At 37.0% G+C, this 13,083-nt stretch overlaps 2 protein-coding genes across 2 annotated transcripts; both read left to right on the forward strand.

Annotated features, from left to right (window-relative positions):
- Positions 1–7,443: 7,443 nt before the first annotated feature.
- rwdd (RWD domain containing 4) lies at positions 7,444–9,775 on the forward strand. Its single transcript, XM_055156479.1, has 7 exons — positions 7,444–7,624; positions 7,841–7,921; positions 8,035–8,144; positions 8,253–8,403; positions 8,484–8,589; positions 9,019–9,068; positions 9,186–9,775. Exons 1-7 carry the CDS (start codon positions 7,601–7,603, stop codon positions 9,222–9,224), a joined length of 561 nt encoding a protein of 186 aa, XP_055012454.1. The 5' UTR covers positions 7,444–7,600; the 3' UTR covers positions 9,225–9,775.
- Positions 9,776–10,402: 627 nt separating this feature from the next.
- Positions 10,403–13,043, forward strand: LOC129409841 (uncharacterized). Its single transcript, XM_055156647.1, has 7 exons — positions 10,403–10,505; positions 10,732–10,782; positions 10,847–10,882; positions 10,969–11,022; positions 11,100–11,391; positions 12,639–12,838; positions 12,912–13,043. The coding sequence occupies exons 1-7, from the start codon at positions 10,455–10,457 to the stop codon at positions 12,996–12,998; spliced, it is 771 nt and encodes a 256-aa protein (XP_055012622.1). The 5' UTR covers positions 10,403–10,454; the 3' UTR covers positions 12,999–13,043.
- The last annotated feature ends 40 nt before the right edge of the window (positions 13,044–13,083 follow it).

The raw sequence follows: 13,083 nt of genomic DNA on the forward strand, positions 1-13,083 counted from the left end.
ATTTTGAAAAACTAATGAACGAATGATAGTACACGGATTCGACAATATTTCACTGTAAAGCCGATGTCGATTCAATGGAGCCGGAAGCGGCCCCATGCTCACTTCCTATTTGTCCATTTATATAAACAGTCTATGGTCTGACCTAAATATGTTTACTGCATGATTCTTGTAGTTTTCCCCTGGATTGTAGCAGGTCTAATTGACAGAGAATTTGCAACTGGGTGTTTTTTTTTTATTTTACTTTTTAGCAACTAGATGTTTTTGTGTTTTTTCCCGCTGTTTGCTGTTTCACCTGCTTGTCCCATGTTGTAAATCACTCAAGTATGCTCCAGATTTTGAACCAAACATCCTCCCCGGCACGGCCCAAAACAGCTTGTTGTTGTTGGACACAGGGAGAATGGAGCCTGGAGCTGTTTACCTCACTGCTCCACTGATGTAGCCCAATGTTCACTTAACAACACATATCCAGCTCCAGCCAGCATCCACGTCCCTGCCCTGGCACCAGCTGACCAAAATCACACAGCTAAAATAAATGTTTACATGTGCGAGGATTTTAATGAACCGCAATCATCTGAGTTCAAAAGAAAAGCCCTCTGCAACTATTTACACACATCATTAAAATCACTGCTAAGATTTGGTCTGTTTGGGTTCAAGAGTTAAAATGAAGCAGAAATTGTTATTATATGATCAAATTTGGCATGCAGAGTTAAGAAAAATGGTACTAATTTTAATTACCAGAAATTGATGTATTGTTATTATATAGGACAGGACTACTCTATCTTGCATTTTTTATAACTTAAGGGTGTAACTTTTCTGCTCTACTTTGCCTATAATGTATGTACTGTGGCATTAAAAAACACTTCTCAACCAAAGGAATACTACACCACGCGAAAGAAAAATGGGAAAAGAAGAAGACATCTAACTCTATCTGATCAGGAATAGGAAAACTTCTGCGAGACAGAATGGAAAACTTCTGACTCAATAATATGGAGAGAGATTTACTGGAAGAATATGGTTAGGTTTTTCAAAAAGCCAATCCAGGAAATGATCAAACTGTTGAAAAAACAACTATTTTCTTCATTATTTGTCTCCAAAACCAAAATGAAAAAACAGATAACGAATAATTTTTTCACTTTCGATTTGGTGTTTAAATGAATAATGGAAAAAAACGGATAATGGCCGTTTCTGTGACTTAAACTGTGATGCCGGACTTTTGCAGCACATATGGACTGAACCAGGACTGAAACTGGAGTGTCGGGACAGACCCAGAGTTGTGCTCGCGTAGCCTGTCAGATGATCAGGACTTAGACCAGGACCAGACCGGGATCAGATCAGAACTGAGACCAGGACTCAGACCAGGACCAAACTGGGACTGAGACTGGGACCAGACTGGGACAAGATCAGAGACTAGGACTGAGACAGTGATTGAGATCGGGACTGAAACTGGTTTTGTCCTGGTTCATTTCTGGTTTAGCCCTGGTTTAGTCCTGGTTTAGTCCTGGTTTAGATATGGTTTAGTCCTAGTTTAGTCCTGGTTTAGTCCTGGTTCAGTCCTGGTTCAGTCCGTATGCGGCGCAAAAGTCCATCATCACAGTTTAAGTCTCGGAAATGGAAAATGGCTGTTATCCGTTTTTTCCATTATTCATTTAAATACAAAATCAAAAACTAAATAAACAAATCATTATCTGTTTTTTCATTTTCTTATTTTTGGTTTTATATTGAAAAAACGAATGATTGAAGTATACATGGATTTTTGTTTGACCCTTTACTTTGTTTTTCTTGCAATTGTTTGTAATAATTATTCATGTGTAAGTATGTGTAAGTAAAGGCACACCCCACATATTATATTGTATTTGTCTTTTTTATAGCATTTAAAAAAAGAAAAAGAAAGAATTACAAAACAATAAACTAACACTTTTCTTTGGAGACAAGCAGATAACACCATTTTGCCAAGTTACATGACGGATCTGTGGAGAGGAGACCCCACTCTTCGAATTTTTTGCTCAATAAAAATAACCCGAAATGTAAAAATGATTAAGATTAATGAACATTCAGGCAAAGCTGTAAGATCTTGTCCCATTCCCAGAAAAGTTGCACCTTTAAATATCACACCAACACAATAACAAAGACATTCAAAGTGGTGTCTTGCTCAAGGACACAGGCAGTAACGTTGTTTGTTTGCTTTATTGTCACTATTGGTCCACTATTTTACACTGTTTTATACTGACTTCTGCAGACAAGGACAGACCATCAAGATCATAAAATGTTCACTTTATAGAGATATAAAGGCCTGTTGTATCTCTCATGGCACCGACTGGCTGTTCCATCTAACTGATAAGAAAGCAAAAATAGTTTATATAAACCAGAAAACAAAGGAATTATTTATAGGGTTAAAGAACAGCTCTGACCCTGTAATGCCACTGTGGGCCTGTGTCTTTGAGCCAGGATGACTCACAAAGCTGTCAGAGCTCTCCTTGGGTTGGGGCGGTACTCCTCTCACAGAAGTGGACCAGCGGAAAAGCAGCCAATTAAACAGCTGAGTCATAAAGAAGATATACGGGATTCGAGCAGTTTAGAAAAACATTGGGGACGCAGGTTAAGAGCTGAAATAAAGGTACCATCCATTTATTTGTCAGTTTAATTGTTTTGTGTTTTCAAAGCCTCTACAGGCCTTAAGTGGGAATACATTTAAATCACTTCTCGTTATGCGGTATGTTCAGGTGACATGACGTATTAGGCCTCAGTCCAATTAAAAGGGCAGCGTGTACATTTTCTGGGTCCATTATCTGCTTGTCTCCATGGAGATGCTATTGCTTTACCTGAGATGAGCAGAGCATTAAACATTTCTTACATATATTCAGTTACAGGTGTTTAAATTGCTGAAGTGCTTCAATGAAAACTCCACTGCAAGGGGAACCTGCTTGCCTCTACTCAGATCTGACCTGTTACCTGGCCTGATGTTAACTTCTCGTTTTCCCAGAGATAAATTAGTTTAATGCCTTATTGTAGAAGATTCCAAGCGAAGCAATGACATCTCTTAGCCTGATTCATCAGCCAGGTTAACTTTGTGGAAACCGTCTGACCTCGCAGCATTAGGATTTGTTCGCTCAACTGTAGGAGGGTACTTTTTTAATTTAATCAGTCGCTGCTGTTTGGTTGTGACGTATGTAATGCGCCATATCCCGTAGGAAGAAGGGCAATAATGTCTTTCCTAGGGGTGTGCAAAAATATCGAAATATTGACATATCACATCGTTTAATGGGATGATACAGTATTGATATTGTGGGCTGCTGTATTGATATATCGCCAAGAGTATTTTTTTGTATATTTTACTAAATTATTTTGTTACAGCTACAGTTTTGTTGCTTGTTTAGAGGTAGGAAACTCATTTATGCAACACATTTGACATATTCACTGTGCTTCATATGAACTTTGCAAAAGAAGTGATTTCACAAAGACTTTTGTATCACAGCCATAATTTAGCCATTGATTTTTATTGAACCGTATTGAATCGATTTGAACTATATCATATTGAATTGTATCAAATCGTAAGCTCACTGTATTGAGATATGTATTGTATTGTGGTTTATGTATCGAGGTATGTATCGTATTGGCAACTTCTCAATGATACCCAGCCCTAGTCTTTCCCCTTTATAAAATGCACCAAACATTCTCTTTGTTCCGGCTTTAAAAATCCTCAATCTCGGGAATCGTTGCCAACACAGAAAGTATGGCTTCATCTACATCCATCTCGACGCTTTGTTTACTGTTGTGTTGTACCAAAAGGGACCCAGACAGGCGCTTGAGTTTGACGTCATGGCTTCACAGCTCTTTGCTGATTGGTAGGTACGTGGTTTACAATGTGGAGACTTATTTTATGCTATTATGAGATGTGTTATGGTCTTCTGTTTGTTGATTTGTATATAAATTGTAAATAGTGTAAATTCTTTAGTCTGTGGTCAACCAATACAACACTTTACACAGAATGAACACCTGTTTTGTATTAAAGATTTCATTCAACAATTGTAATCATAAAACATTTTTCTTTTATTGGGACTGATCACATGGTGGGTTAAGTGACCAGACTTGAGTCTATATATCCTCCTGGAACGCGAAGAAAAAAAGTGTATTGCAATATATATATTTTTTGTCATTTTCCCTCTATTTGGAGGTAAATGAACACCTTAGCATTTAGATTTTGTTCATTTTATTTTTATTTATGATTTTGTAACATGTCCTCTCTGATGGACGCCGGGAACATTTTGGTGTTAAATCCATGTGAAGTTAACAACCTAACAAAAACATCTTTTCTGATGACCAACATCTCTTACAAGATTCTGTAGCCGCCTCAAAAAGATTTTAGATTCCCTTTTAATTTCTTCTTTTTGTAATCATAGTGCAGCCACAGACAAACTCCTATTGAGTTATTTATTTATTTATTTTTATCCTCGGCATGATAGTACCCTATAATCTCAAAACACTTAAAAGAGACTGGTTAACTCAGTGTTCACTATAAAGAAAACAAATGAATGGACCGGGTCTCAGGAGGATATAACAGGTGTGAACCTTTTATGTCTGAAGAAGGGCTTGACCCAAAACATCACGTTATGGTGTTGTTGAAATAAAAGTTTGGGAGCTTCGGAGAACTGCAGTATGGATCTCGTTCTTTTTTTGCACGGTTATTGTGAAATGTGGCCATACATTTCATCAAAAATTATACTATAAAATAATATAATCAATACTGAAAACTTACTCGTGTCACCATCTAACTTTTTTAAAACTGTTTTTAATATATTTAGAAACCAAATACAGAGTTTGCCATACTTGTCTTTAATTTATTCTGTATTAGTTGAACGATTGTAGTCAGTGGTAGAATGTAACTAAGTAAAAGTACTATAATAATTACTGTATTTAAGTATAAAATTTAAGTGTTTGTACTTTACTTAAGTAGGTTTTCAAGTAGACTTTTACTTCACAACATTTGAGAGCAGGCATCTATACTTTTTACTCCACTGCATCTTTCAACAGAACTGAAAAGCAAATGCATTTTTTATTATTGTCTGAGACCTGCTGAAAATGCCGAGGGGCTTTGAGAAAACAAAAATATACAAAGAAAAACAGCAAGAAAAAAGAAACGATTGATTCTATTGTGTCCATTGAAAAAAAATCAGCACAAATCTGTATACGAATCACTAGATCTGAAGCTAGATCTCAAAATATGCACGGAATACTTTTACTTTTTATTCATGAAGTACATTTTTAAACAAGTACTTTAATATTTAAGTAGATTTTTTCATGTAACACTTTTACTTTTACTTGAGTATTTCTTTGCTCTTTTCTCAAGTATCTGTATTTACTACTACTTAAATTACAAAATTGAGTACTTCATCCACCAATGATTCTAGATTACAATCCCCCCGACAAAAGACAGGACTTCTACATTGCCTTTGTGTTTGTCTGTTGTGGTTCGGATGGATCCACTCTGCCCTTGAACAATGGCCTCTTGTTTTATCTTCTCTTCCACTACATAATGACACGCTGCCAACAAAATGCAAGTGTGAAACGCAATCATTGTACAGCGGAGATGGAAGACAAAAGACAAGACCGCTATCATCCTCTGTACTGCTCTTAATTAACTTATCCACTCTGCCAAAGACGTCTGGCCTATAGGGCTCGTTTCTAAATTGGCGAGTGGAAGTGCGCTTTCTCCAGAGATGTGCTAATCCAAATAAACATCTCCCTCACTGTGATTTTCTTGAGGAAGTTTGCGAGCTGATGGAAGGAGAAGATTTTGTTGGGTTGTTTTTGCAGAGAATAGAGACCGGGTGTCAGTGGGGAATCCTGCTAAGTCCTTATTGATAAAGTTTCATGAGTGTAAAGTGAAAAGTGTGTCAGAATCCCCAGACAAGCTGGTAAAAAAAAAATACATTAGCGAAGGAAATAGTGTGACAATGACTGGTGCACTCAGAAACTTCATTAACATTCTAATGGAGCACTATTTTCTGATCTATGTTACGATGATGTTTTCCTCATCAAACAAACAAACTCTGCATATTTAGACTGAGTTCTTCTCTCAGACTGAATCACTCTGTTCCACCTCGTGATGTCATGTGATAGTACAGGAAGTGCTCCACTGTGTTTTTAAACTCCATACACATTCACTAGAATCATTAGGATAATTTTAATGCTGCAGTTGCTTGTCTCTATGAAACTAAGTAAAAGGTAGTTGTTAACTTGAAAACTACCACTAAATGACATCACAATGTGGAAAATTGAAGATGTAGACAGACTAATAATAAAGATTGTGCATGCATGAAAATGCATGAATGTAACTAAACACAACTCTGGGTATGTTTTTCACGAGGTAACAACATTATAACATGGCTTAAAGCTCAATCAGTTTTGTGTAATATTGGACCTTTAAACTAAATTTGCAAACTGTCCATCAAAGGTCTGGAGACAGAAACTCTACCATATGCTTAACATTTCTCAAATCCCCAGTCACACAATGTATAAACGTCTGAAGGCACAGCTGCCCTGGGGCAGACTTACGGCTGTTATTGTGTGTCTGTTTGACCTCTTCTACCTCAGAGCACATTCACATGGGTAATGTGTCTTGCCAAACAGCTTGCAGCAAAATGAATATTGATATAATAAAAGAATGAGGGATTAAACTGATGAGAAAAAGGCAGCTCTGTGTGTGTGTGGTTGTGGGCCTATTGAATGTTACAAAAAATGGATTAGGTTTAGGTTACTTGAGCATACGCCCCAATATGGATTGCTGTGTACAAGTGTGATTATAGAAAATGAACATGTTCTTTGGCACAAAGTTTCATTGATTCTGGCAGATAAACATTGAAATGGATGGGCAAAACAAACAGTGTCTCTTCTGTATACTTCAGCGCTAAATATTTCGTCTTCAATTAAGGTACCTTTCTGTTCTGTCCTATGGGGCAGAACAGTACAAACTGGCTGTCCCGGAGCTGCTCTCCTGCATATGTTAGTGCTGAGTAATAAAAAGAGAGACACTGAAGCTTACTGAGGAGGGACTGGTCTGTCAATATCAATATGCATGACAAATAGCCTACGCATTATTCACCTTAACTCTGCAATCAAAGCTTCCAAAACAAAAGCCTTCAGTAAAATAGTAGCCTATAATGTGCAAACATATATCTACAAACAATAAGAATATTTGTAAGCTATTAATTTGGAGCAATGAGTTAGTTTCAAAAGTAAGCTCATAGCGCCCCCTTCTGCTAACCTGAGGAAATCACACGTGATGTCCTGACATTTGTAGCATATGTTTAGTGGAAAATTATTTTCTGACCTCACGAAAATCATTTTGATGCCATGGGAATCTGATTGGTGTGAATAAAAACAAGTATATTTGATAATTATTAATGTACGAAGTTCAAAGTTCACGGAGCTTTGTGGACCGAACTGCGCATGCGCAGGTTATCATGGTGGATGAGGCGGTCGGTGAAGTGTGTGGTTTTACCTTACTAAAGTTTTAGAGACAAAAATGGGGCATTAAGTCAGAAACTCTACCATTTTAAGATAGGTCATAGTAAGGACCCCTACAAGGAGGACAAGACAAACTATGACAGCGAAGGAGGAACAAGAGGTAATGCTACATTCGTGCTAGCATGTGAGCTGTGACAGAGCCTGTTGAAGAGTCAGCTGGTCTGGAGAGCAGACTCTGGTGCTTTGGTGCTTGTAGACTGTTCTCTGTGTACTGGCACATTAAGATGCTCTGTATACTGGCACGTTTGAATACAGGGCACTTTAGCTGACGGGAAGTGTCTCACAAATGCTTCATCTGTGTGCGGTGTGTTTTCAGATGGAGCTGGAGGCTCTGCGCTCCATCTACGAGGGCGATGAGTGCTTCAAGGAGATCAGCCCCGTGTCATTTCAGTTCAGGGTCAGTGCTTTGCCTTTACATCTCTTTTATTAAAGCAACATTTAAAAGTCAAGTACTGTCCATCCATGAAATAATGTGTTTATTGTTTTGTTTATTGTTTATAATGTGAACAGATAGGAGACCTGGAGGACTCCAAAGCTTTCATCTTAGACGTGTCTTGGCCAGACACGTATCCAGAGACAGCGCCCCAAATGTCTCTTGATGCGTTTTTCAATAACAAGATGTAAGCATATTATTGCTATGACAGCTATTTGTTGAGTATAATAAGTGTGTGTGGACAATGATAGCTAACCCTTTTTAACTCTTTGTCAAACACTTGTATTTATTATAGTTCTCCAGAGACTAAACAGTATATTCTGTCAAAACTGGAGGAACAAGTAGAGGCCAATCTAGGCACAGCAATGATGTACACATTGTTTGAATGGGCCAAGGAAAATCAAGAATCCCTCATGGAGAATCACAAACCCATAGTACAAGCTGTGGTGAGTCATGTCACTCAAGTACTAGCATATTAATTACACTGTATTATACTGATCAAGAACTTACTGTTTGTATGTTTCAGACACTGATCTCAAGTAATGAAGCTACAGTTACAACTCCAGCCAAGAAGAAGGAAAAGAAGGAGCAACTAACTAAAGCACAGAAGAGAAGGATGGTCAACAGGACAGGTATCTGTTATTCTTTAATCTGTAGTACATTTTCTAATGTACAGCTGTAATAACAGCATACTTTTGTAAAGCAACATTTTACATTGAGGTTAGACAAACAATAATATGGATAATTCAACTGCTGTCGTCCACACACTAAAGGTCATCTCCTCCTTCACTGAATCTACTGGTACTAAAGTCTATTTACAAAGAGCTGGAACTCCGTGTACATTTAGTTGGACAATCATGGTCAAAATTGTGCAAGAAAACTTATACCATTGTTCAAGTATAAGAACTAAATATAGAAAATAATGTAATCAGAAAGTCTTTTATTGACATCGTAAGTGAGCAAAATTCACTATCAGTGTTCCTGTGTGGTTTATATGAATACTGATATTGTTTGTATCGCCATAACATTACATTTGTAATAAGTGCTGTTGTAATCTGCAGATAACAAAGGAGAGCTTCCCAGAGGTTGGAACTGGGTGGATGTCATTAAAGTAAGTGCCTTTTTCACCACTAGATGGTGCACTCCAACAACAACTTCTATGTCTTTTAATTATTATACTAAACGTATTGTTCTTTTGTTTTCATTTTATCTCTGATCTGCTCTTCAGCATGTGAGTATAAAGTTTACATCCCTCTTACTTTTTTAAAGTTGAACATGTCTCTATATGATTTTTTCTTATTGCAGCTGAGCAAAACAGGAGGAAAGGACGATGACTAAACTTGAAGTAACTCAAGTGTTAAGTGTTGATTCGATGATATTTGTTCTGCTGTAAATTGTGAACTTGAAGCAGCCGCGGTGGTTGCTGTTTTGATGCCTTTACACCTCTTCTCTGATACTCAGACCATCCTGAGAACCAAAGTCTGCTGGGTCAGTGAACTCAGCCATCCCTTTTCAGATGCCACATTTACCGCAAGACCAGAGACCTACAGACAGAGACCTATACTCTGTACCCTGCACTGTCTTCATCAGGTGGATAGGATTGGCGACTTTTATTCACTGCCATGTTTCTTGATATCAAATCCACCAGCCAGACATCAGGCTCATACATGTTTCTCTGTGAGTTTAAAAACATCATCATTACTTTGTGAAGGCTTGGGGTCGTTTTTATGACAAATAATCCAATGTACTTCATGTTACTTGATGTATTTTTTCTTAAATACAGACTTTTTACATCAAAATAAAATGTTTGGTCTATAACTGTGTATTCTATTTTTATTCATATTATTGGGTCTACTACACGATAAGTAAAAAAAAAAAAACTTTACTCATCTTGTTTAGATTTAAGTGTAAGTGCTTCATGCACTAATGGACTAAAATATGTTAGGTTACATTTTATCTTTGGGTAGGTTGACCAGACGTCCCTATTTACTCGGGACAGTCCCAGTTTTGAGCCCTGTGTCCCCTGTCCCAGCAGATTTATCCAAAGCCAATAATTTGTCCTAGTTTTACACAAGAAATGTCCATGGTCACCCTATTTTTGACCAAATTGATACCTGTCAGCAGTAAAGAGAGGCATTAATTGTCATTCGTTTAGGTAAAATACAGAAAAGCTGCTTAAAAAAGACCAAAACACAAAGAAAATGTGACTACTGACTCACATGTTAGAGTGCATAAAAGTTTTTCTTAATTACGCACTCGTTTCACAATTGCATTATTACCAACCACTACCAAACCTGGGGCGTCTCAGTTTTTTATTTTGAAAATCTGGTCACCCTATCTTTGGGGAATCAATTTTCTTGACCTGAGCTTTTATTGTGAAGAGTTTCCGCGTGTTTCCCGATGCCCTCCTCTCTACAGATCACAGCTGTGTGCGTTTGTGCCATGGATCTGTGCGTGTTTGTGCATCGCTCCTCATCTCCATCGCTCTTTATGAACCATGAAGGCTCAACTCAAAAGATCATCATTTACAGAGAAAAATAGGGACCATGTAAGAATAACTGTTGCGTTTCTTATTACTGTTACTTTACTCCTTTTGGTCTTCATGCTTGAAAACTTGTTGCAAACTGCTTTTTTGACTTTTCTCTTCTTAACCCGTATCCTTCTAGCATCTTCTTGGCACGTCTTTTAGCAAAATCTTCTTTAGATATTGTTATAACACTGAGAATCAACACTGTGCTTATTTAAACTTATGCAATCTTTGTGTGTTTTTGAAGAACAAGGGCTCCATGTTTCCAGCAATAAGCAATGGACCACTTTCAGTTAAGGTATTAGATTATTGTGATTTTCATGATATTATGATGAAATAAACATCTTAATATCACCTTTTAGGAGGACAAAAAGCGTGTTGCTGAGACGTATGCAAATGTAATTACACTTAAAGCCATTTGCTAGATACTCATTATTTATTCCTGTTATGAACAATGTGTAACCCTGTAATAAATCACCTCTAGAATAAAGATAAAAGTCTGCATTTACCAGTGATTCGTGACCGCCACAGAGACAAGGTTTTTCTAATGTTTGGCGTGTTCTTACCATGCATGCAGGCGTGTTTAATTTTTAATTTGCTTGCATTTGTTTACAGGTAAAGCCTTTAAAGACAGTTGGCTTGGAAGATCTGTTAAACTTTGAAAGGAACAATCATGAGGCATCTACAGATTCATTCATTAATCATGTGCAAGTTAAAGGAGACAATATGGACAGCGAGACAGACGGGCGTTGTAGTTCTACCCTGAAAAATAATGAAAAAAAGGACGGCCATAAAGATTTTCTAGAAACAACTTTAAAGAGAGCGTCAGATTCTCTGATGCAGGTGAAACTGGGGCCTTCACAAGATGAAAAGAGGTTCACAGTCTACATCTGTGGAGGTTATAAAGGTGAGTAAAACATTTCATTTTTATCCAGACTGGGATAGTTTAGGCATTAATGAAGGATGGATGGTGTCTGATTCATTTTAACTTATTTACATGTTGATTGGATCTACAGTTTCAGATCAACATTGCAGTTTATAATGAACAAACTGTAAATACCCAGAAAAAATATAAGAAGTCTTTTTCAAAGGCTCGTGTTACACAATTTTCTGATCTTGTTATAACATATCTGGAGTTGTGTTTTGTTTCTTTCACACATGTTTAACACACAAAACTCTTACTTATTTAGGCAGAGTTCTTCCCTCAGACTAAAAATACAAGAAGTGCTCCACTGTTGTTTTTAAACACTGTACACCTTAACTAGAATTATTTGGATAATTTCAGCCCTAGAATTGCCGATGTCTACTAAACTACAGGTAAATGGTAACTTTTCACTTGAAAACTATAAATTCATGACATCACAAGGTGAAACATAGCATTTTAAAGAGGTAGGTAAGAGTAGGGATGTAACGATCCCAAATCCAAATCTCACGGTATGATATTATCACGATATGCATCTCACGGTACGTTATTTATTTGGATATTTTGAAAATGCTAATAAAACTGTAGCTGGGACACTTTTTTGCTTTTGAAATACCTTGACAAGATTTTGGTGTGAATTATTTCCATCATAATCCAAGGAATTCAAGTAAAAAACATATCTCTTCATGTTGTCTGTACTAAAATGAATCATGGGATATGTAGTTCCTGTTGTTTATAAGCTGTTGTTACTATAAAACCATGCATTTAATCAAAGGAACTTGTAATTCGATATATTGTGGCAGCCCACGATATTATTAAGAGACTTTTGACAATATGATATCACGATGTTTTGGTTATTGTTACATCCCGAGTAATAAGTAAAGTAACTATCAGTGTTGATATATTGTCTGGAAAAGGAAAAAGGGGAACAGATAACATAAGATGACTCTTCTTTCTGCTCCTTTTCATTAATTTCGTGTATGTTTGATGTTGTGACACTGTTGATGCCTTTTTATACTTTATGAATGAAATGAATAAACAAATAATAACAATAAAATAACAAAGGATTACTCAAGTATGTGTGAATGAAAGAAAACACAAATACAGGTATGTTTTTGAAGCAATAACATCATTATAACATGTCTTAAAGCTCACAAGAGTCAATTCTGTGCAATCTAGGAGCTGTAATTTAAAGCATTAACATAAATCACTAATACTGTGTTGTGTTTCAGACTCGGTGGTAGAAAGAGGTGCTCTCATGGACATCGTGTATCCCAGGTTGTATCTGTACTGTAAACAGAGAGGCTATGACTTCAGAATGATTGATCTCCGCTGTGGAGTGGGAAACCCTATTTCTGAACACCATGACACTGCACGACTGCACTTAGACACGCTCAAGAAATGCCAGGAAACCCAATGCTCTGGCTTTTTTGTAAGAGTAAATTAAAACTTGAATGATTGACTGAATATTACTAACTATTGAAATGTGTGTTTTCTGTTTTTAGCTGTTTGTTGGTCAAAAATATGAAGTCCGCAGTCTTCCCGCTACTATTCAAAAGGAAGAATTTGAAGCGATTATGCAGCTTCCTTGAGAAAGACAAAGAGCTCATCTCCAAGAAAAAAACTGTTAATTTTACTGGTCCATCTTCCAGCGCTGGCATTACCGCTGAAACCACC

This window comes from Boleophthalmus pectinirostris, unplaced genomic scaffold, assembly GCF_026225935.1.
Source record: "Boleophthalmus pectinirostris isolate CB_2022bp ecotype Guang Dong unplaced genomic scaffold, ASM2622593v1 HiC_scaffold_20, whole genome shotgun sequence".
NCBI lineage: Eukaryota > Metazoa > Chordata > Actinopteri > Gobiiformes > Gobiidae > Boleophthalmus > Boleophthalmus pectinirostris.